This window comes from Pleurodeles waltl, chromosome 5, assembly GCF_031143425.1.
Source record: "Pleurodeles waltl isolate 20211129_DDA chromosome 5, aPleWal1.hap1.20221129, whole genome shotgun sequence".
NCBI classification, from domain to species: Eukaryota; Metazoa; Chordata; class Amphibia; order Caudata; family Salamandridae; genus Pleurodeles; species Pleurodeles waltl.
Genome location: NC_090444.1, coordinates 1,397,382,008 through 1,397,407,228, shown reverse-complemented (window position 1 = coordinate 1,397,407,228; position 25,221 = coordinate 1,397,382,008). Strand labels below are relative to the sequence as shown.

General features: G+C 44.5%; 1 protein-coding gene across 7 annotated transcripts in view; it reads left to right on the top strand.

The window, feature by feature from the left end:
• Positions 1 to 15,497, top strand: part of MYO6 (myosin VI) — an 892,076-nt gene extending 876,579 nt beyond the window's left edge. For all 7 annotated transcript variants that reach the window (XM_069235652.1, XM_069235651.1, XM_069235650.1 and 4 more), the window contains one exon: positions 13,641 to 15,497. In XM_069235652.1, the coding sequence (XP_069091753.1) occupies positions 13,641 to 13,840 (200 nt within the window). In that variant the 3' untranslated portion in view covers positions 13,841 to 15,497. The remainder of the gene's footprint in view (positions 1 to 13,640) is intronic.
• Positions 15,498 to 25,221: the final 9,724 nt, after the last annotated feature.

Genomic DNA, 25,221 nt, shown 5'->3' with positions numbered 1-25,221 from the left:
CACTGGATTCAAGCTAGCCTGGCTGATGAGGGGTGAAACCCCGAAACCGGTCCCAGGATGCTTGTTTCGAGTCCAGGGAAGACCTGGCCTGGCAGTTCGGGCTGGACTGTTCCCATAGGGAACAGGGTCAAGACTGATTTGCATATGGCTAGGTCCAAACTGGAATGGCATGGGCAGCAAAAAAACGATGGATTAAACCCAGATCTGTGACTGGGGGTGAGTGTTTGCATTGTCAGCACTCCGTCCATCATCATTTTGTTTTGCTAATGTCGCCCTAAGTGGGAAGGGTATGCCCAGACGTGGGTCCCGTGCTTCCCATGCCACTGGATTCAAGCTAGCCTGGCTGATGAGGGGTGAAACCCCGAAACCGGTCCCAGGATGCTTGTTTCCAGTCCAGGGAAGACCTGGCCTGGCAGTTCGGGCTGGACTGTTCCCATAGGGAACAGGGTCAAGACTGATTTGCATATGGCTGGGTCCAAACTGGAATGGCATGGGCAGCAAAAAAACGATGGATTAAACCCAGATCTGTGACTGGGGGTGAGTGTTTGCATTGTCAGCACTCCGTCCATCATCATTTTGTTTTGCTAATGTCGCCCTAAGTGGGAAGGGTATGCCCAGACGTGGGTCCCGTGCTTCCCATGCCACTGGATTCAAGCTAGCCTGGCTGATGAGGGGTGAAACCCCGAAACCGGTCCCAGGATGCTTGTTTCCAGTCCAGGGAAGACCTGGCCTGGCAGTTCGGGCTGGACTGTTCCCATAGGGAACAGGGTCAAGACTGATTTGCATATGGCTGGGTCCAAACTGGAATGGCATGGGCAGCAAAAAAACGATGGATTAAACCCAGATCTGTGACTGGGGGTGAGTGTTTGCATTGTCAGCACTCCGTCCATCATCATTTTGTTTTGCTAATGTCGCCCTAAGTGGGAAGGGTATGCCCAGACGTGGGTCCCGTGCTTCCCATGCCACTGGATTCAAGCTAGCCTGGCTGATGAGGGGTGAAACCCCGAAACCGGTCCCAGGATGCTTGTTTCCAGTCCAGGGAAGACCTGGCCTGGCAGTTCGGGCTGGACTGTTCCCATAGGGAACAGGGTCAAGACTGATTTGCATATGGCTGGGTCCAAACTGGAATGGCATGGGCAGCAAAAAAACGATGGATTAAACCCAGATCTGTGACTGGGGGTGAGTGTTTGCATTGTCAGCACTCCGTCCATCATCATTTTGTTTTGCTAATGTCGCCCTAAGTGGGAAGGGTATGCCCAGACGTGGGTCCCGTGCTTCCCATGCCACTGGATTCAAGCTAGCCTGGCTGATGAGGGGTGAAACCCCGAAACCGGTCCCAGGATGCTTTTTTCCAGTCCAGGGAAGACCTGGCCTGGCAGTTCGGGCTGGACTGTTCCCATAGGGAACAGGGTCAAGACTGATTTGCATATGGCTGGTTCCAAACTGGAATGGCATGGGCAGCAAAAAAACGATGGATTAAACCCAGATCTGTGACTGGGGGTGAGTGTTTGCATTGTCAGCACTCCGTCCATCATCATTTTATTTTGCTAATGTCGCCCTAAGTGGGAAGGGTATGCCCAGACGTGGGTCCCGTGCTTCCCATGCCACTGGATTCAAGCTAGCCTGGCTGATGAGGGGTGAAACCCCGAAACCGGTCCCAGGATGCTTGTTTCCAGTCCAGGGAAGACCTGGCCTGGCAGTTCGGGCTGGACTGTTCCCATAGGGAACAGGGTCAAGACTGATTTGCATATGGCTGGGTCCAAACTGGAATGGCATGGGCAGCAAAAAAACGATGGATTAAACCCAGATCTGTGACTGGGGGTGAGTGTTTGCATTGTCAGCACTCCGTCCATCATCATTTTGTTTTGCTAATGTCGCCCTAAGTGGGAAGGGTATGCCCAGACGTGGGTCCCGTGCTTCCCATGCCACTGGATTCAAGCTAGCCTGGCTGATGAGGGGTGAAACCCCGAAACCGGTCCCAGGATGCTTTTTTCCAGTCCAGGGAAGACCTGGCCTGGCAGTTCGGGCTGGACTGTTCCCATAGGGAACAGGGTCAAGACTGATTTGCATATGGCTGGGTCCAAACTGGAATGGCATGGGCAGCAAAAAAACGATGGATTAAACCCAGATCTGTGACTGGGGGTGAGTGTTTGCATTGTCAGCACTCCGTCCATCATCATTTTGTTTTGCTAATGTCGCCCTAAGTGGGAAGGGTATGCCCAGACGTGGGTCCCATGCTTCCCATGCCACTGGATTCAAGCTAGCCTGGCTGATGAGGGGTGAAACCCCGAAACCGGTCCCAGGATGCTTGTTTCCAGTCCAGGGAAGACCTGGCCTGGCAGTTCGGGCTGGACTGTTCCCATAGGGAACAGGGTCAAGACTGATTTGCATATGGCTGGGTCCAAACTGGAATGGCATGGGCAGCAAAAAAACGATGGATTAAACCCAGATCTGTGACTGGGGGTGAGTGTTTGCATTGTCAGCACTCCGTCCATCATCATTTTGTTTTGCTAATGTCGCCCTAAGTGGGAAGGGTATGCCCAGACGTGGGTCCCGTGCTTCCCATGCCACTGGATTCAAGCTAGCCTGGCTGATGAGGGGTGAAACCCCGAAACCGGTCCCAGGATGCTTGTTTCCAGTCCAGGGAAGACCTGGCCTGGCAGTTCGGGCTGGACTGTTCCCATAGGGAACAGGGTCAAGACTGATTTGCATATGGCTGGGTCCAAACTGGAATGGCATGGGCAGCAAAAAAACGATGGATTAAACCCAGATCTGTGACTGGGGGTGAGTGTTTGCATTGTCAGCACTCCGTCCATCATCATTTTGTTTTGCTAATGTCGCCCTAAGTGGGAAGGGTATGCCCAGACGTGGGTCCCGTGCTTCCCATGCCACTGGATTCAAGCTAGCCTGGCTGATGAGGGGTGAAACCCCGAAACCGGTCCCAGGATGCTTGTTTCCAGTCCAGGGAAGACCTGGCCTGGCAGTTCGGGCTGGACTGTTCCCATAGGGAACAGGGTCAAGACTGATTTGCATATGGCTGGGTCCAAACTGGAATGGCATGGGCAGCAAAAAAACGATGGATTAAACCCAGATCTGTGACTGGGGGTGAGTGTTTGCATTGTCAGCACTCCGTCCATCATCATTTTGTTTTGCTAATGTCGCCCTAAGTGGGAAGGGTATGCCCAGACGTGGGTCCCGTGCTTCCCATGCCACTGGATTCAAGCTAGCCTGGCTGATGAGGGGTGAAACCCCGAAACCGGTCCCAGGATGCTTGTTTCCAGTCCAGGGATGACCTGGCCTGGCAGTTCGGGCTGGACTGTTCCCATAGGGAACAGGGTCAAGACTGATTTGCATATGGCTGGGTCCAAACTGGAATGGCATGGGCAGCAAAAAAACGATGGATTAAACCCAGATCTGTGACTGGGGGTGAGTGTTTGCATTGTCAGCACTCCGTCCATCATCATTTTGTTTTGCTAATGTCGCCCTAAGTGGGAAGGGTATGCCCAGACGTGGGTCCCGTGCTTCCCATGCCACTGGATTCAAGCTAGCCTGGCTGATGAGGGGTGAAACCCCGAAACCGGTCCCAGGATGCTTGTTTCCAGTCCAGGGAAGACCTGGCCTGGCAGTTCGGGCTGGACTGTTCCCATAGGGAACAGGGTCAAGACTGATTTGTATATGGCTGGGTCCAAACTGGAATGGCATGGGCAGCAAAAAAACGATGGATTAAACCCAGATCTGTGACTGGGGGTGAGTGTTTGCATTGTCAGCACTCCGTCCATCATCATTTTGTTTTGCTAATGTCGCCCTAAGTGGGAAGGGTATGCCCAGACGTGGGTCCCGTGCTTCCCATGCCACTGGATTCAAGCTAGCCTGGCTGATGAGGGGTGAAACCCCGAAACCGGTCCCAGGATGCTTGTTTCCAGTCCAGGGAAGACCTGGCCTGGCAGTTCGGGCTGGACTGTTCCCATAGGGAACAGGGTCAAGACTGATTTGCATATGGCTGGGTCCAAACTGGAATGGCATGGGCAGCAAAAAAACGATGGATTAAACCCAGATCTGTGACTGGGGGTGAGTGTTTGCATTGTCAGCACTCCGTCCATCATCATTTTGTTTTGCTAATGTCGCCCTAAGTGGGAAGGGTATGCCCAGACGTGGGTCCCGTGCTTCCCATGCCACTGGATTCAAGCTAGCCTGGCTGATGAGGGGTGAAACCCCGAAACCGGTCCCAGGATGCTTGTTTCCAGTCCAGGGAAGACCTGGCCTGGCAGTTCGGGCTGGACTGTTCCCATAGGGAACAGGGTCAAGACTGATTTGCATATGGCTGGGTCCAAACTGGAATGGCATGGGCAGCAAAAAAACGATGGATTAAACCCAGATCTGTGACTGGGGGTGAGTGTTTGCATTGTCAGCACTCCGTCCATCATCATTTTGTTTTGCTAATGTCGCCCTAAGTGGGAAGTGTATGCCCAGACGTGGGTCCCGTGCTTCCCATGCCACTGGATTCAAGCTAGCCTGGCTGATGAGGGGTGAAACCCCGAAACCGGTCCCAGGATGCTTGTTTCCAGTCCAGGGAAGACCTGGCCTGGCAGTTCGGGCTGGACTGTTCCCATAGGGAACAGGGTCAAGACTGATTTGCATATGGCTGGGTCCAAACTGGAATGGCATGGGCAGCAAAAAAACGATGGATTAAACCCAGATCTGTGACTGGGGGTGAGTGTTTGCATTGTCAGCACTCCGTCCATCATCATTTTGTTTTGCTAATGTCGCCCTAAGTGGGAAGGGTATGCCCAGACGTGGGTCCCGTGCTTCCCATGCCACTGGATTCAAGCTAGCCTGGCTGATGAGGGGTGAAACCCTGAAACCGGTCCCAGGATGCTTGTTTCCAGTCCAGGGAAGACCTGGCCTGGCAGTTCGGGCTGGACTGTTCCCATAGGGAACAGGGTCAAGACTGATTTGCATATGGCTGGGTCCAAACTGGAATGGCATGGGCAGCAAAAAAACGATGGATTAAACCCAGATCTGTGACTGGGGGTGAGTGTTTGCATTGTCAGCACTCCGTCCATCATCATTTTGTTTTGCTAATGTCGCCCTAAGTGGGAAGGGTATGCCCAGACGTGGGTCCCGTGCTTCCCATGCCACTGGATTCAAGCTAGCCTGGCTGATGAGGGGTGAAACCCCGAAACCGGTCCCAGGATGCTTGTTTCCAGTCCAGGGAAGACCTGGCCTGGCAGTTCGGGCTGGACTGTTCCCATAGGGAACAGGGTCAAGACTGATTTGCATATGGCTGGGTCCAAACTGGAATGGCATGGGCAGCAAAAAAACGATGGATTAAACCCAGATCTGTGACTGGGGGTGAGTGTTTGCATTGTCAGCACTCCGTCCATCATCATTTTGTTTTGCTAATGTCGCCCTAAGTGGGAAGGGTATGCCCAGACGTGGGTCCCGTGCTTCCCATGCCACTGGATTCAAGCTAGCCTGGCTGATGAGGGGTGAAACCCCGAAACCGGTCCCAGGATGCTTGTTTCCAGTCCAGGGAAGACCTGGCCTGGCAGTTCGGGCTGGACTGTTCCCATAGGGAACAGGGTCAAGACTGATTTGCATATGGCTGGGTCCAAACTGGAATGGCATGGGCAGCAAAAAAACGATGGATTAAACCCAGATCTGTGACTGGGGGTGAGTGTTTGCATTGTCAGCACTCCGTCCATCATCATTTTGTTTTGCTAATGTCGCCCTAAGTGGGAAGGGTATGCCCAGACGTGGGTCCCGTGCTTCCCATGCCACTGGATTCAAGCTAGCCTGGCTGATGAGGGGTGAAACCCCGAAACCGGTCCCAGGATGCTTGTTTCCAGTCCAGGGAAGACCTGGCCTGGCAGTTCGGGCTGGACTGTTCCCATAGGGAACAGGGTCAAGACTGATTTGCATATGGCTGGGTCCAAACTGGAATGGCATGGGCAGCAAAAAAACGATGGATTAAACCCAGATCTGTGACTGGGGGTGAGTGTTTGCATTGTCAGCACTCCGTCCATCATCATTTTTTTTTTCACTCCAATAACCAAGCAGGTAGATTGAAATGTATTAGGTGAATATATGAAAAGACAATCCACTCTTGTCTCGGAACTCCAGTATAGACCTTATAAGCAGCTTTACTGTAATATAGTTCTTCTTGCAAGAGAACAAGCAATAGTAAGAGGATTTTTTATGTTATTGCTAGCCCATCATATGTAGAGAAGAATCGGATGTTCCGATTAGTGTGTTTCTAGTCCCCAAAGCCACCAATCTGAGATCAAACAAGGGAGCTAAAATAAATGCTTCCTCTCAACTTAGGTTGTTTTATCTTCCCTAGTCCCTGGTAGATGTTTCCACAGGTCTAGCATTGCACCTAAAATGTTTTCCTGTAAGGAGAGCTGCATCCTGCACAAATAGTTTTGCTTATCAGGTCTTGATATACAGTGATTGATTCTGTTTTGCACTTATATTTGATAACGTTTTTGGCTACAGGACTATTAATTTGCTTAGAGCGCTCTGTTTCAATAATATTGACCAGACAGAATTGACCTTTGTTATCTAACATTACCATACACCTGTTATCTCTTTTGATTAATTAGGAGCAGCATATCCCATAATTAAATTAAAATTGAAACTTTTGGTTATGAATTGAAATTCAAAGTAGTAAGTTGGTCACTTGACATCTTGTACAGTTCATGGGATCTGTATATTCATCCAGAGGTGGAATCGTAGGACAAAATCTGTATATGCACAACAGAAGGCCTAGGTGCTGGTGGTATTGCACATCAAGTGCCAGATTTGAGTTCCACACCAAAATCTCATTTCAGCTTAGAGGGGAGTGAAATGCGATGGACTGCATCAGATAAGTATTTTTTGAGGCAGTATGATATCTCAGCATGTTATACTGCAATCTGTGCCTGTCTGTACTCATGAGGTGTTTATTCCCTCCTTAATTATTTAGAGTGCATTCAAGGTAGTTAGACTAGGAAGAGAGTGTCTCTTAAAGTTTTATGCATGTCAGTTTAAACAGTTCTGGCCTCTAGGGGTACCTTATATATTTCTTTTACTGCTGGGGTTTTATTCCAAATGTTCTGGTTCCACAATCCCATCTGTCTACCAAATGTCTACCAAATGTATGACAGTGAGAGAGACTTGGACTTGAGGACTTCCAGGAGTGTGGAGTTCCCATAGTCAGTACTGAATATTACTAAAACTTGGACTGCATGGTGGAATTTAGTAGGAGTAGAAAGAGTTTTCGTTTTTAGGGAGGGAAGTTGCAATCTCGCGAACTCAGTGGTCGGTCTGAGGGAACATTGTTAGAAAGTGATTGATCCAGCAGCGAAGGGACATTACATCATTTAACAGAAAAGGGGCGGATTTCTTAATTACTAAATATTTGGATTTCTAATTCTCAGAAGTAAGGAGTTACAAGCAGTATTGTTTGGATAGTAGAGGGTCCACCCTGACGTCATTTTCTGATCTTGGGTAACTTGTGTAGAAGTGCCTCTGACTTCTGGGTGGCAAATATCTTGAAAACATTTGTTTTAATAGTGGACCATTAAGATGAACAGTTTTTAAGAAGATACTTAGACGTTTGAATATAACACACTTATGTATGTGTTCCATTGTGTTTCTAGGACACTTCATTTGATTTCACTTTGCCTTCTTATCACTTAATTTTCTGAATATGGTGTGGATGGAAGTGTTAAATGCAGATGAGAAACATTATATTAACTACCACCCTGTGACAGTAAAAGTTTGGTTTGTGTGAGTTGTAATTTCTGAACTAGTAATTCAATGCCTTATTTGTGCATTTTCATGTCTTTTCTTAAGGTCCCCAAACCTGTATCCTGGTACGAACATTGCTCATCTAAAGTGAGCCTTATAGAGGGATTACTCGCACAACTAAAATCTGGGCAGAAAATAATGCTATGGAAGCAATTAAAGTAATTGTGCTGTTCTGTGCAAAAGGAAAGCTGGTGTGTCAACTTGGAAACATTGTGGGAGAGCATCTTTGCTCTTATAGCTACTAAAGTTATTCCTACAAATAAAAGGGCTTGTAAATGTAATCATATGGGCAGTGACACTTACTAAAAAAGGATTTAGGAAAAAGTTGAGAGGGTTTACGAAGCTAAACACAACATTAGAATGCATAAGAAGACTAAAGTATGAGTACAGAAAGAGAATCTATCAATCTATCAAATAATAATTAAAAGACAGTCGACCAACTGGTTAGCTCCTCAGATAGCAATTAAACAACCATAAATTCTGGTCCACAATATTGACAGTCTTGCAGTATTTTAGTTTCAAGACTGAGTATCATATATCATGCAGTAAATGGAAAAGTTTCATCGTGTTCTTATATGAAGAAAGACCAGCCCTAATAGTTGCCCTTCTCAGAGACTATAACACAACGTGTATGGGGAACACTTGGAGCGGGCCACTCCGGCCTGTTTCACAAGTGAGTAGGTCACTGACCTGGTGATAAAATTGTAGGCATAGAAAGTGGTAGTGACGTTTGAGTGTTCAGAGACGGGTGGGGGGGTTCTCTTTACGGACAAGGTGGTCTCACACACATTAGTGTCATACTTCATCATTTGACCACCGACCCCCACCCAGGTAAGATGATACCACTTGGGTGGACTCAACCTCGTTGTTAAAGGAATTTTGAGGGAGTGCTGAAATTGATCCAGTTGAAGGGGAATAAATGCTAAAATTACCTCACAAATCATATGTATAGTTTGATATTTTAATGACGGTGTTTGTTGGTAAGATTAAAAACAATATGAGACAATCTTTAACATAATAGTTCAAGGTGTCATCCAAAATTATATGGCAAACCTGTTTCTGCCCTCTCCTATAGCCAAACTGGTCTGGGGCGTTCGTTAGGGCCTAGGATCCCCCTGTATATGGGGACGGCAGGCTCCGCTAAAACGTGAGCACATGCATTGAAATGCACACAGGGCCTACCTGTTCTAGGTATCTGAGGAAGACCTAATAAGGAGAAAAAAGTGAAATAAAATACCAAAACGTTGTGCACACGGTGCATGTGAGAACCCACTACAAATCACTGCACACTAGTGTGTAAAAACCATGCTGTGGTTCACACAAACAACCATGCAAACCTATCTGAAAATCAGTACTTGACTTGTCTCTTACCCTATGGTGTAGAGGCAAATTGCCTCAGGTCTGGGAACAAGGGGAGGGGAGTTGCCCCTTATATGTTTCTTGGAGGAACAAGGGTTCGGATCAGGGAGGAATGGTAGAAGGAAGAGGTAATAATAGTCAAAGAAAGTGACAGTCCTTTACTCTATAACTCGTACAAAGCTTGTCTAGCGCCTACAAACCAGGACAGCTCATAGAAAACACAATTTTCTCTGGTCAGTATTCAAGAAAACAGGGTTACCTTTAGGAATATAAACAAAGCAGATGCCCATTAGGCTTCATGGTCATATAACAAGACAGCATATAAAAAGACAAACAATACACATCTTATCTGGTTAAGTCCCTGAACATATTCATGATGAGGCGCCCAGGGGGAGTTTGATATATGTAGCGAGTCTATGGAGGTCCCGGTGGATACGACCAAATTACTACTCCAAAGGCAGCATCTCGCGTATGCACCTAGAATGCTCACCGTCCCAGCCGCTTGCTCGTATGGGCTCAAAGCAACCATAAATAAGGCTCACGCCCTGAGGACGTCAGGGCCTCTGAAGTCCGTTGCGTACCTCCCGCATCTGCGAGGTGCATCTGGAAGGCGACAATGACGCGCCCAGGCTCATGGGAATTGTAGTCCCCTGAGCCCCAGGCTCCCTGTTCACCAGATGCGGCGCGTGTAGCAAAAGCGCGTCAAGGGGACCGTTTTCCCTAAGTACACTTGTTCTAAACGGGGGGGGGGAAGAGGGGAGTTTTGGAAGGGGATGGGGGGAAAAATAAGAGAGAAAAAAAGAGAAGGGAAGAGAAAGAGAAAAGATTGTGAAACTGGAAAAAGGAAAATGAAGAAAAAAGCTTACAGACACAGAAATGGGAGAGGGGAAATAAGGGAAAAGGGAGAATTTGAAAAAGGAAGGAACGGGAGGAAGAATAGATGGAATGGTGGAGGGGAGAGAAACCATATAGAAGGGTAAAGGAAAAGTGTAGAAACAGTAGGAGCCCTAGTAGAATAAGAAAGGGAGGGAAAGAGAGAAAAAAAGAAGAGGGGGGAGCAGTAGAGGGGGAAAGGGAGAGAAACAGTTAACAGCAATGATACGGACTGCCTCAGGACCTTCTCAGAGATACGTTTTCATGCTGAAAGTGGGAAATTGCTTAATGAGGAGCTGTCGAGAATCCCTGGCGACTGGCCCTAATGGCATACCTATAGCAGTCAATAAATCAGACTCTCAAACTTGAGTAATGTCTTGTCGTTATTATACAATCAATCCATTTTACTTGGTCAAGTGCTACCATCCTGGAAAGGTTCTTATTTACAACCAAAATATAAAAAAGGACTGAAATCTGACCCTAGTAGTTATCAGCCTATTGCCTTGCTAGATGCAGATGGCAAAATATTTGTTGGACATCTCCAATCATTTTTTCCAGCTTGGGCTAAAGAAGGGAAACATATCCCAATGAATCAAACTGATTTTAGACTTAATTATTCCACCAATTAGAAGATGCTCATTTCAACCACTTTAGTCTCCCATACATTAGCCTTAAAACAAACCAGTCTTTTTATCTGTTTTTTGGATTTTTCCACCATCTTTGACAAGATCTTAAGAGACAAGCACCAGTTAAAGCTATCAAAATAGACATTGATTATGCCTTTTTACATTTACTAATAGAACGTCATACATATACTTGAATTTAATATGAGTCAAGTTTATGCAAGTTCAAACATTAATACCTAAAATTTTAAGTCCTGTAATGGCCTTAAATGGCTGTTTCTGCACCTTTGTTGTTCGCACTTTACATTGGTGTTTAAACCCCAGTTCTTAATCAGGTGAGCGGCAACCAATCAAAATTTGCGAATAGGAACGTTTCACATCTAATTTATGCTGACGATCTTTTATATGGGACTATTGTTTTTTTTAACAAACAAACGATGGAGGCCCTAAACTCCATTTTAATCAAAATTCTGCAAACTTTTAAGATCTTCAGGGCACCAGAGCACTGGTAGAGCTGGATATATGGAAGGGGGCCCCACGCAACACCACACAGGAAGGCTGAGGCTTGCACGTGCTTCCTGGCGCTGAATCGAGCCAGAAAGGCAGGGCCTTGGTGAAGCAGAATATAGCCAAGACTGTGCATTGCTGTATGATAGGCCATCTGTGACCAATACTACTGAGTGGACGCCGGCTTAGCTCACCCATGACTATAGTAAGTGACGGTGCCATTTGACTGGGAGTGTGGCGAAGAGAGCCGGAGCAGGCTGTATGTGGCGTGAGACGAAGCCCCTCCCACCTCCTTTTGGGATCTCTGGGGAGACTTGCTTCCTGGCTAATTACCTCTTCTTAGAAACCACAACGTCATTATATGCAGCTGCTCCAACATTTTAAAGAGAAACTGCTGCAATTGCCTTGGGTCGGTGAGGGGGAGGAGGGATCTGCTTGGAAGGAGCTACAACCTTTTAAAGGCATTTTTTTGGTGACATAGGGGGATGCTGCACCTGCTGCGCCAGCCTTTGTGAAGGACTTCAAGTCCTGGAAGCCTTTGGACAGTGTTGAGGGGCCAGGAGCAGGGGGACATAGTGCCTTAAAAGGTGGCCTTCACTCCCACTGTGTGATACGGGTTGTTTTGTATTTGTATTGAGCTTTACTTCTACTGATGTGTCCTTGGCCAGGTTCCAGCAAGCCTGCCTTCCATGCATGTTTGATAGAGGATAGGTTTAGTTGCAAGATTGTCAGGTTCATGTGGTAACATTTCTCAATAATGCATATATTCTCCAAGGCGAGTGGTTGAGTTTCTGGCTGATGGTGTGTTTATGGATGTCAGACAATTGTTTGCCAGTGGTGCTGAGGTGAATTTAATACACTGGAGGGGAACACTTTAGTCTGTTCCTTTCAGGTTCTATCTGGGTTAGTGTGTGTAAGATTTGTTTTGCAGAAATGTTGGTTCTTCTCTCTGAATTGCTTAGTTTGTAGTTCAAACAATCTTGAAGCTTTTGCATTTGTCCATTGGAAGTCAGTAAAGTTTCTTAAGGGCTAGAGCCATATGATCTCTATTTCGGTGTTGTTCCAGTGGCAGATTGGGCATAGAGTTCTCGATCTACAGTAGTCTTGCTACGAGGAAAGTTTGACTCACATATATATATATATATATATTTATATTCCATATTTCATTTATTTAATCTAGATAAGAGTTTAATATAGCAATAACAAGCTGGGCCCCATGCAGTGAAGTAACAAAACTTGAGGAGACCCCCCTGCACAGTACATGGAGGTGCTCCTCCTCAATATTCCCGCAGGAGCTCTCAGGTCAGATTAATGTACTGAGGGGGCCTCCTGGAGCCCCCCCCCCTCCACTGAAGGGGCTGTGGGGGCATTTGTTATGTCATTGGCGCCAGGGGAAATCCCCAGCAAAGGAAGACGTGCCTGCTAATCCTTAGGTTGTTTAAGGAGCATTTGTTTCCCTTGTTTGTGCGAGATGTTAGCTGCAAGGTTCCATACCTAGCTGGAAGTGGTTAGGGGAGGTCCAAATTCCAGGTGCCAGTGAGCGCTAGGATGAAAGGTATATTATTTTTGCCAGATAAGGATTTCTGTTTTTGAAACATTTCATCTCCAGTTGTTATGGGACAGCAGTTAATCTGCTGTTAGCATGCAAGTGTGTAGGATATTTGGGTTTGTAGGCTTTTTGAGTTGCAGGATGATTGGGTTAGGTTACTCCTAGCAGGAGTAGTTGAGAACCTTATGATATCCCAGAGAGGGCTGAAGATGGCGTTGAAGTATAGGGGTGAGATAGTAGAGACTTGAGGCACTGCAGATAAATTTGACATATACAAATTACATATTAATATCGTATAATCAGCACCTGTCTACTAAGAATGTAAACTCAAGAATTTACTGTTTATTATGAATATGATATTAAAAACTAGATGACATGCAAAATGACATTCATCATGGGTAAGGTTTTTTATGTACAAACCTAACAGACCAGAAGCTGTGCAGCAGGCAAATATTTGCTAACATTTGTAGTGCTGAACAGCTTTCCATCCACTGTGAACGTTCCCGATTGTAATAACATGGTTTGTTGATGGACAACATGTTCCGGGGCAAACCTTAGATGTCAGGTTGTCAGCTCTGTCATAAGCAATTTTCTGGCCCTGTTGATGATACTGGTGTAAATATAGGGTATGGAATCACAGATCAAGATTAGACAAATCATTATTTTTCGCTTTTTCAAAATATTTAGTTGCCATTCAGTCAAGATTTCAAAAGCAGCAGTTTTTTGCGCATCAATCGAATAAAAACTGAATCACTTGCGACTGTTAACAATGAGTTATAGAACTTCTAATACGGGACCGATTTCTGTATTATATACTGATCAATAGGCTAGTATAAGCGTTTGATGAGCTATATATTGCGAAGAGGGGTTTTATGTAGTGTATGTGATCATGAATACAAAGCGATAACTAAGACCACTATCTTTTTTGCTTTCAGGAAAAGACGATATGGAGATGTGCGAGTTAAGTCTTGAAGAGACGGGCCTGACTCGAAAAAGGGGAGCAGAAATTTTGCCCAGGCAGTTTGAGGAGATCTGGGAGCGCTGTGGAGGGATCCAGTACCTTCGCAATGCAATTGAAAACAAGCAAGCCCGGCCGACCCACGCCACGGCCATGCTGCAGAATCTACTCAAATAGTTACTCCTGTTCTAAAGTTCAGTTTGCACACTAATCCAAGGGAGGTGAAAACCCTTGCAACAAAATAAAGGGAAACACCTCCTTTTGGGATCAAATTAACATTCCATAATCATGTTAGAAATGTTTTAATATAAAGTGAACAGATTTTATTAATTCTGGGAATGGATAATTTTTACTTTTTGATGTTTCATTGGTGTAGTGAGTTCAGCAGCTATGCGGTCCTTGGAGACAGAAGATGTTTTGTAGCTCCAGTCTGGTCTGCTGCTGCATTTTATTTATATCTTACAACTGGAATTGTGAGGCCTTAGCCGTAGCTTCTTTCCTTCAGAAGTCAAGGCATCCTTTTATATGGTCAAAGATGTGTACTGTCCCAATTTGAAAGCTGCTTACCCAACTTCATTTACTAATTTTTCCAAGAACCTTTGAAGAGTATGTCTTAAAAAATCATTTTAAAAAACAAAAAAGTAAAATCGTGTCTTTGAATGAAATGATTCTCCTAAAAAAAAAGTCAATCTCGTAAAGTTGGCTGGTGGACATTTAAAGACCTCTTAAATGGAAGTCCACACTACATTAAGAAATGTATTGTGTGGTCTGTATTGTGAGGCCAGCTCTCAGATTACTATTAAATATATAATGTTTGCATTCTTTTCTCAAACCCTTTTTCGTTGTATCACTCGATAACGGACTAAAACGAATACTTTGCACATTCCTCGTCGTAGCACAGCAAGAGAAACACTATGGCAAAACCTACTGTATTTTAGCAAGAATGTTATCTTTAGGTTTTACTTTCAACATTCTATTAATTTGGGCCAGTTTTAATCCTACTCCGTATTTGTGGCGGTGTTTCAGTAATGCACTGCAGTAAAGTCTTACCCTAGGCAGTCCAGTTGAGTTTCCTAGTGAAATACAGAGCTTCGGTTAACTTGAAAGGCATACTAGATTTCAGCTGTATCAATCCGTTTAGCGACCCTGCACTGTAATTACATTCCTCAGGCTTCAGTGTCAGTTGGTTCGTTTGCTGTAATAACAAAACTTCGTCACATTCTGTAAGAGGAATCATCACTAAGGTAATGTGCCAGGAATTTGAAAAAAAAAGTGAGTTACCCCTGTGCATGTTAAATATTAGCTAAAGAGAATCATGGAAAAATAGTTCACTGGAAGATTGTCCTTCTTTAAAGGAACGTGGAGCTGTCAAGACTCACGTGGTTAGTAAATGGCACATCCCTCATTATCAGACTGGAACTCTCACTACTAAATCCCTTTACATTTAACAGTCCATTAGCTGTTCTCACGTCCCTACCTAACTAAAGTCAAGATGGCAGCTGCAGACAGCTTTACAGAGTTTGCCTAGGATTATATATGAACGCAGCTACAGCTCATTCCGTATTGTAATATGGTATATGAAGATGTTTGTTAATACAGAGCTTGTTATTTATTTATGATCAAACCTCGTAGGGCATTGTTGTCTTTTAATGTACGGAAATTATCATGTTGTGACTTGTAAATTGGAAAGGTTGCTGTGTAACATCTTTGTCCTTAACCCGGACAAGGGTCGCGCCTCATTTGCAGTTGCCTCTCTTCTTTACTTGCATTGGTTTTTGAAGACTGTATTTCAAATATCATACAGATGTACTGAAAATAAAAATAATAAATTCAATACATGCTTGTATCTCCTAAAAGGACTGTGCTTTCCGAAGATTTTGAATCTGTTCTCTATGAAAAAATTCATGTCTTGACTCAGTACCCCTTTGATTATCATTGTTGTTATTATGGTCAGATAATGAATTTTACAGTGCATGCGGGTTGGTTACATTTGTTGTGCTGAAACATACATAAGTTGAAGTCTTGCTTTAGCAGACCTCCCAATGGGCTCTATTTGTTGAAGTGGTAAATCCTTAGGGCTTGATCTCTGTATCCATGCATGTGCCGGCACGATACACTGCTATTTTCAGAGACATGATTCCTATGAGAATACCCTACTTGGGCTTAGTCAACAAAGGCACTCTACTATCTCTTTGTACTTTTTACTTCCTTCGTTTCTTTTTTTCCTCAACTATGTAAATCAAGTCATCTCTCTATTAAACATGGATGAGCCCCATTGTGGTCATATTAGAAGATACATACATCTTGAAAATGGTAGGACCAAAAGGGTTTGCTGCTCTGGTAAGGGGCTGAAAGGGACCTTTGTTATTATAATATGGGCTCTCGCTCTTCAATGGTGGTCATTAAGAAAGTACTGGCAAAGGTTTTTAAGGGGCATGGCTGTGTTCCAAAGAATAGGGCTAAGCTTTTCTAAGTTATAGGGATTTAGGGCCAGATGTATCAAAGGGTTTTACCCATTCTGTGTCTGTGGGAAAATGTTTTCGTACATATGGCCCTTAGATCTAAATTACTGCTGTAAGAAAATATCCCTTCACACCAGTTATTGCAAAGAACGGATTATGTTGGAGAACACAGGCTATTTGTCACCACTTTTGGAAAATGTGCTAAGTTTTTAAGCATTTTTGGAAAAGTAAAGAAATAGCAGCTCATTTGTCTGAGAAGTGTTTATGGCTTGCACATTTTTTTTTTTATTCTTTTAAGTTTTATGTCCACAGCAAAGGCATACATCTTCAATATTGAGAATTTTTCTCTATCAAATGGTGGCATGACTATGCTTCACTGTGGGTACATACAATTTGAACATGCAAGCGATTGGTAAAATATGTGACATAAGAAGTGAAGATTTTGCACAGAAATGTAACATCCAACGCATACAATTTAAAGACTATGGGGGTCATTACGACCCTGGCGGTCTTAAGACTGTCAGAACCGCTGTGACGGTCCGATCGTCACCAATGTGGCGGTCCGACCGCCACATTACGACTGTGGTGGGAGCACCATGGTCAAGACTGCCAGCACCACCAGATTACAGTGCTGTCCTGGGGATTACGAGTCCCTTCTCCGCAAGCAATTACATGGCGGCAGCACCGCCATGTAAAGGCTGGCAGAGACATGGTGCTGGGGGCCCTCCAGGCCAGCCCTGTCGCGATGTTCACTGTCTGCTATGCAGACAGTGAAAATCGCGACTGGTGCTAGTGCTCCCTTCACACTAAAGCATTGCTGCCAGCTCTGTTATGAGCTGGAGACATTGCTGTAGGCCATTTCCTGCTGGGCCACGAGCGGAAACACCTGCTGACCCAGCAGGAAACTCTTAATGGGCCTGCGGGAAGGCGGCCACACTGGGCTTTTCTGTCTGCCAAAGTCATAATGACCCCCTATGTGTTAAAAGGACTTCTGAAGGTTCCTAACGCGACCGCACACCCACATAACTTCTGTGGTTTGTGTTTGGAGCCTAATCAACAGGTGAATACTTGTGTTCTCTGCAGCATTTGATGAGGTCCCTTCAGCTCCACCTGGAACGCACGCAGAGAAATGGTGCACGATTGCAAACTATGATGTTTTTTCACATGAATGAAAGGTCAGAAATGTAAATATGGGGTCTTAGCCTCCAGGCATGGTACAAAATGCTTTCTGCAAGTGAGGTAGTGACACATACCCCCAGACACCTTCCCCCTCATACATGAAGATTACCCACATGGGGCCTATGCAGTTCATGTAAGTAATACTACGGATGGTAAAAGCACCAAGCTGTAAGAATGTTTACCCCTGATACCCGACAATTTTTTCTAGGAAGCCCAAGAGAAGGATACAAAGCAACCATGAGCAAAGATTCCTTAGGATCTAATTCCCCTGCTCCAGAGACTCCACTGCACTACTAAATCCAACTCAGCTCCTTCTCTGTTGCACTGAAGGTTGAGCTAGTCTCTTGTTCCAAGTGTAATGTCTCTTGTTATGTGAGGATGCATCATCGATCATCATACCCGACCCTTGTTTCTTGACCAGTCTTTCCTGCCTCTCTGGCAGTTCTGAGGACTGCCATTTTTGGAGCTGAGACTAGCTCCTTCTGTCGGGGCTGCTGTCAGAGTCAGACGAAGTAGACCTATCCCCTGTCTCCTTGAGCTTGGTCCCACACTGTTCAGTTGGGAGTGTCACCCAGTCAGTGAACAGATATCTTTGATGCTGAGATAGGCAGTAGAAGTAAGCCTCCCCCGACTTCAGGTCTTACCCAGAGTCCTATGAGAGTTATTGGAGGTGCAAAAAGTGCTACTACTGAAGGCATTTCTCCAGCTAGTTCCTGGAAGCCCAAGTCACTAGTATTTCAGCAAGGTCACCCCAACTCTGGAAACTTTCAATACTAGTGAGTACAACTTTGCTGCCTGTGAGAAAATGTAGCTTCTAAAAGGGTACTGTTGTCGGCCCGCATATGAGGAGTGATGGGGTATACTACATATACATATGACGTATATATTTGTACGCAGTGCATGTGCAAAGATCTGTATTGAAACATATATAAAAGACGTTTCCAGTTTTGCCTCTAGGTGGTAGGGATAGCCAGAGTTTGATAAAGGGAAAGACTCTATGAAAGTAACTTTGTTAATGCACTAGTCTTGAACCTAATACTTCTCAAAACACTGTAATTCCTATTTTCATACTGGCGTAATCTTCATTTGCATCGTGACACCTCACATCAAAACTGACCCAATGGTTTTCAGACAACGTCTGCTTCGTCTCACCTGGCAATGTAATGCACTATCTCTCCACCTCTGAAAATATGAATTCCAGATAACTAACTTTTCCCAACAATGGGAACGCAGGCACTAGTATGTTGTAAAAAACCTTAAAGCTACTATAGTCATATTAATAATAATATTATTAGTGTCTCTCACACCTTAGTTGTGTTAAACTTAAATCCTCCACACCTTAGTTTGGGTTTGCCTCTTCCACCCAATCAACATAGAAATGGTTAAACATGTGAGAGTCCTCAAAATTCTGTCACTTCGGTATCCACCTAAAATCTGCCTCGTTACTTCTTCCACCTGATCCTGAATCCAACATGGTCCTTCATGGTCTCCAATGATGACCATCCATAGTGTCCAATGATGAAACAAACTTCTCACTAGTCCATTTTAATGAATTAGTGAACACCCTCTGTAACATGAAATCTGTAGTGAAAAATCCTTACAACACCAATGATCGTATCCAGAAACATGGTTTTCTGATGGAAACATTCCTGACCTTAGAATACTCCCCAGGTTTCAGGCCTTATCTCGAGAACTTTTCCATAGCACTGCCTCTGCATGCCCCAAGGAAGTGATGGAGCGGAGCCACATATAAATTGCACTCCTTGATGCTGGCGTCAGTTTTTCCTTTCCACTCATTCCAATGCAGATCCGGACATCCGCTTCCATATTTTTTTTTTTTTTTTTTTTTTTAGTTTTCCAATGCCTTTTAAGAGTTTCAACAGTGAGCTAGGAAATTATGTCCCCCACCAAAACAACAAGTTTCAAGACATGCCAGGACTGCAGGAAGCAGATTTTGGTGACAGACCGCCATGAGGAGTGTCTTGGATATCTGGGTTTCACAGACAACTTGAAATCATGCAATAAGTGCACCTTCATACACCCCAAGACCCAGCGGTGAAGCCACATGTTACCAAGCACAAGAAATAGTTGCGGCCATTGTATATGTCCTGCTCACACTTGGACTTTGTCATGAGGCGGCTACCCTACTGCTCAATTTCGCGCTGAAAGTCCTCTTGTGACTCGAAGTCCAAGTTGAAATTCAAGCTTAATAAATTGAAGCAGGACTCCACTGCATCCCACCAATCTAACTTTAAAGAAAGGAGGCATCAAGATGCAAGTCTTGCTCCATTAAGGTTACCGAACACCGAGTTACTGAGCCTATCCCTCGGCTGATCCCAGCATGCTCTGAATTTCCCGGGCTGTCATCGTTCCAGCAGATCATTACCTTATGCAATATTTTCCTTATCTGACCCATTCTCTTCTTGACATGTGGACAGGCACACTGACCAGTGACCTTTCCAGAATCAAAAAGTCCTTTTGAATTGCTCACATGGACTAACATAACATTACTAACATGATATATGCCAAGGGGGTTAAGCATGCAACAGCACACATGCATGATCCATGTTTGCCCCTGAGCAACAATCGGTAGCAAAGATCCAGATATCATTGCAGCAGTGGGGGCCCTTCCGTCACCATCTAAAGCAGTGGTTCCCAACCTTTTGAATCCTGCACACCCCCACTGAATTACTACTGGAAGCTGGGCACCCTCAAGCAACGCGTACAAATTAAATTTCAAACATTAAAACAGTAATTCGCAAAAAATACAAAAACAAGTACACATCAAATACTGGAATTACTAAATATATAACTATTTTATGTTGAAAAAATATGCAAAAATGTAAGAATTGTAATGGGAAGGTTGGTGCTGCATCTCGGCAACTAACTTTTCAATATTTGGTTTTCTTTAGGAAAGCTGAACCATCAGGTCCGATTCTTCATTTCCCAAGTGATTTTTGTTTTTGTGTTTTTTAGATACAAAAGATCTGAGAAAGCTTTTTCATATAATATGTGGTGGGGAAATGAAGTATAACAATATGGGCCTCTCATCTTTCCATAGCCTCTCCATCTCATATATTCAATTTGTTTTGTAGCACCTCTCGTACCCGTGTAGGGTGTCGGAGCACTTTACAGGGTACTACAAGGTGTAGGATTCACATGGCATCTATACTGGTAGGCATTTTTTAAGAGTACTTGATCTGGAAAAGCACAAACTCAGGATTTAAAAAATAACACAGTTGCTAGGTTTGATTTTAATAAAAATGTATTCCTACCCAAGCAAACCTTTTTTAGCAGCATAAGTATAATGAAAGACCGGGAAAAAACATAACTTTCTCATTTGTTACATGCAGTTTACATGCAGTTCTTTGATGGCAGTTCATAGCTCACTGTGCTAGATTACGATTATAACTTATGAACTGCACAGTAACAAAGGAGTCTGTGTGACAAAAGCAGTAACCCACTCTACTATGCTCACAAAATACTTTTCTTTGTATGATACACATTCTTTGCAGCAGGCCTATTAACTATCTATTTTATCTTAGATGACTTAAAACTGCCAAAAGACAAAATCTCTCTCCAGCAGGTACATTCATCACCAGAGTTATCTTGTTGCTTTTAGTTTTACCAGAAAGCTGCTGGATGTACAAGGAAGTGACATGAAGTAACAAATATAAAAAACATGCACATGTTTCTGTAGAGGCCTTCCTGCCCTCCAAGGCCTGTGGACTCCCTGGGAATGTGTTGCAGACCCCCAGGGGTCCACAGACCACAGGTTGGGAACTTCTGATGTAAAGGACTTTGTCAATCCAAAAAAAGGCCACGACTACTGAGGTGAATCCATATTCATTTTGACAACTCCTCCTGATATGGGATTGAAGAGGATTGATGCTTTTGTCAAGTGCATGTTCTCTTCCAAAAAGCGCATGTTTTCTCCCGCCAATCTAGCAGTGCGATTTGTGAATGCTTTTTGTCTGTTGGGCTGTTACACACATGTTCTATGAGACATTACCAGTGGGAGCTTATCAGCAGTCCCAGAAGACCTTAGGGCCTCTGTGCCCCAGACAATTTGAGCAGTTGATATCCGTGTCCTTCATCAACACGTTGATGAAATTCACTGGATTCTCTAGTGGTGTATGTACCTTTTGATGGGTCATAACATTTCAATAAGAAGATGGACTCTGCGTTGGAACGCTTCGAGGAGAGCAGAGCTATAGCGCGCTTCTTGTTGACCCCTGTCAAACAGTTTTTGCATCAACTCCAAATGTTCAGATGCTATTCCAGAGGGCTGGAGTAGAGGGCTGGAGTACAGAAAAAGACAGACTTTCCATGCGGGTCTGATAGGCAGCATGCTGGCCAGCAGGAGCACCAGCGCTCAAATCACTTTAGTTTGACCTTAGCACTTAATGTCCTGAATGCCCAGCCAGTGGAGGTCAGGATACAGAATTTCGTTTTAGGGTGTGTCCTATGGATTGTGCAGAGTCGCAATGTGCTGCCTGTTCTCTCCTTCACCAAATATTCCTTCTACACCAGAGCCTATTTCAGAAGAGCTCCTCTCCATTCTGATACAGGAGGCTTTTCAAGAATGCCATCGAGAAAGGCCCATGCTCAGAAAGAGGGGGGTGGTACTATTGCTATTTCCTTGTTCTGATAAAGGATGGTGGCCTCAGGCCTATCCTGCAATTTGAGCCTCATTATGCCTTCCTGTGAACAAATTCAAAATGCTTACGCTGGCACAGATCCTGTCTACTCCGGACTTGGGTGACAGAATGGTTTCTTTAGACATGCGGGATGTGTATTTTCATACACCCTTTCTGTAGCTTAACAGACATGCGGGATGGGTATTTTCATATACCCTTTTTAACAGACATTATGTGTGGTTCAAGGTAGGGCTGAAGTATTTTTAGTTTGCTGTGCTCCCCTTAAGCCTCCTCAGTGCCCCCTCAGTTGTTCATGATAACAATGGTGCTGATCATTGCCCATTTTCAGAAGTGGGGGATACCAGTATTCATGTTTGGCAATGACTCACTGTTGGAGGCAGACTCTCAACAGTCAGTCTTGGACCACTTCCGCTTGATGGTGGGCCCTTTGACATCAATGAGGTTTGCAATCAATGAGCTAAAGTTTTGGGCTTTGGAGATTCCTCAAGAAGATTTACTAGACAATGGATTCCTGCTGGAATGGGGCACTGGACTCCTGAATGTATTTTAGTACCCTGCTTCTGCTCCCCATAGTTCTGAAAAATTTCTGGAATGACCAGGCCTAAGTCATCCTAGTGGCCTCAGAATGGACCAGGAAGATGTAGTACCCAGACCTTCCAAGCATGAGCTTCTGTCCTCTGATCAGGATGCCCTGCCTCTCCACCAAAATTGATGCAATCTACATTTCCATAGATGGCTATTTAGCGCCGGCAATTGACGGAGTTTAATTTGCCACCTGAAGTGGTGGATGTCATCCTTCCCGGCAGATTCCCTCCCATAAAATCAACTTATGCTGGAAGCTTGGACAAATGTTTGGTTTGGTGTGGTGTTTGCAAGTCTGAGCCCTTACAAGCAGAGCTGTCTGATATCCCTTTATTTATGTAGTCTGTGGCTCAGCAAGGCACTGTATTGAGCATTACTAAAGTTAACTTGTTGGCCTTTCAGCCTTCGCCTCACCAACCACCTATGTGTTAATGGCCTGATGAGATTTATTAAAGGTTTGATGCACCTGTACCCTCCCAAACAGTCTGTGATACCACAGTGGGACCTTAACTTGGTCTTGACATTTCTCATGTGTGTGCCTTTTAAACTAATGCATACCTGACCGTAATAACTACCTTCCTTATCATAATTATATCCGTGTGCAGCATAAAAGGACAACAGGCACTGTCAGTGCAGCAACCCTCCAACACATTTGTCCTGAGCAAGTTAACGCTGAGAACTCGGGAAGCCTTGCTAATGGAGGTTGGACCTCCCTTCCAGGTTTTCAATCCATCACACCACAAGTGTTCTGTGCTCCTCTTTACCCCCAAAAGAGGAGGAATGCTTATACTTTGATTGTATCAAGTACCATTGAATATCCATCAGAAGAACAATTTATGTTTGGCAACGCTTTTTCTGGTGGATACTCTAACTGCAGATTCCTCACCCCCTTTCACCTTCCTGTTCAATTAGCACTCAGCACACTGTTACCGAGGATTGCTCACGATCCACGTCTGGTAGCGTATAAAGGGCGTAAAGAGATGATACTCATGCCTGTGCGGAGTTGATGCTTATGTGTATCTGTCACTCTAGAACGTTGTGGAGTCAACAGTGAGCTGCACAATGCTACCTAATGGCACACATGAGAACTGTTATGTAAAAGTATTAATGGTTTTCGGATCCAGTCAGGTGCCTAGAGAGTAGTCTAAGGTGAGAAATATGTGGCTAAAAGAGTATCCACCCAGAAGAACATTACCAAAGGCAAGTAACCTGTTCTTCATGTATTGGCCATCATAAAGATGGTTAACTGGCATACCACTGCATGATGGTGTCATTCCCCTTCAAAATAGTTACCATAGCCTAATTAGGAATATGAAGCCAGGCATAGGGGTATGTGTGTGAGGGTATGTTGTGTTTTACCTTATCTTAAACTCTTTTAATATTAAATATGGCCCAGTGTTTGTTAATCTTGTACTGGCTAACTTACTGTGCCACTAATCTCCTCAGTTGTACCTCATTTACAAATACAAAACCAAAACTTAGAACTCAAGCTTGATACACACAGGCTTGTGAAGCTTCCTTGTGTTGAACTTCCAAAATGAAGTCAGCTCTTTTTCTCCAAATGGGAGGAATCTCTTCAAAACTATAACAGAAGAGCAGAATACAGGAGCTTCACTAACCGTGCAAGTAAAGCTGTAGGAAAAAATGAACTGGGAAGAACTACGAGGATAAAAGGTTCGGGAAGTGGTGCTTTGGTGTAGTCTGGTCTGACAGGTTTGCCAGTTTATAGGCAGAGGTACTAGAGGATATGTTGGGCTTAGGGATACTAGTGCATTGGTAGAGGTATGGCTAGGGGTAGAGACAAAAGAGGATAATGTTAGTTGGAGATACTAGGATATAGGCATGTGTAGCTGTACTAGGCTGTGTGTGCTAGGGTATAGATGAGGTTGGGCATCAGAGTATAGGCTGGGGTACAAGATAGTGGTAGAGTTAAACAATAGAGTTTGATACACAGGACTATTTTCTCTGTAAAGGCAGCACTAGCTTTTTTTATCGAGAGAGCCCGCTTGTGATTGAAAGTCATTTTGTGGTTAGGAAAATGTTGCAAATTGAATTCTAATTATTTTTTTTATTCATCAAGACTATTTTAGTCGTGAAGGGAGATAGTTTGCTAAATCCAATTTAAAGGTGAATTTTGTAAACATCTAATGATTGGCCATTTGATCAGGTGTAAAGAACATAACTGACGAGGAACAATAAAGCTGTGTATGTGTCAGGAATCAGGCTAATGTTTCCTCAGTCAGCTATAGCATAAGAAAACTTGGTCACAGATTGAGATATAAGATGTTCTTGAAGCGTTCAGTGAGTAATTATGGGACGACAGTATATGGTTACGAGTTAGTACTACATTACAAAATGGCTGCTGTTTTTGTTTGACAGTCTACTACCCCTTTTTGTAGAACTCTCGTGAGATTTTGTGGAGTTGGATGTAGCACAAGCTCAGCTTCGTGCACATCAATTTGCATCCCTGAGGAGACAGCAGTTTTCGATCGTCTTCTTCATGAAAATTTCTGTTTGTGGGGGGAGCAGCGTGTCCTCTTGTCATTGGACTCTGTGAGGGAGCGGTGTCTCTCTCCTGCACATCTTCGATCGGAAGAACCTACAGCGGTCAGGGGTAATGTCCCCTGATTAGATTTTGGAGACCCTATTGAATAGCTTCTCCTGACTCAATCCC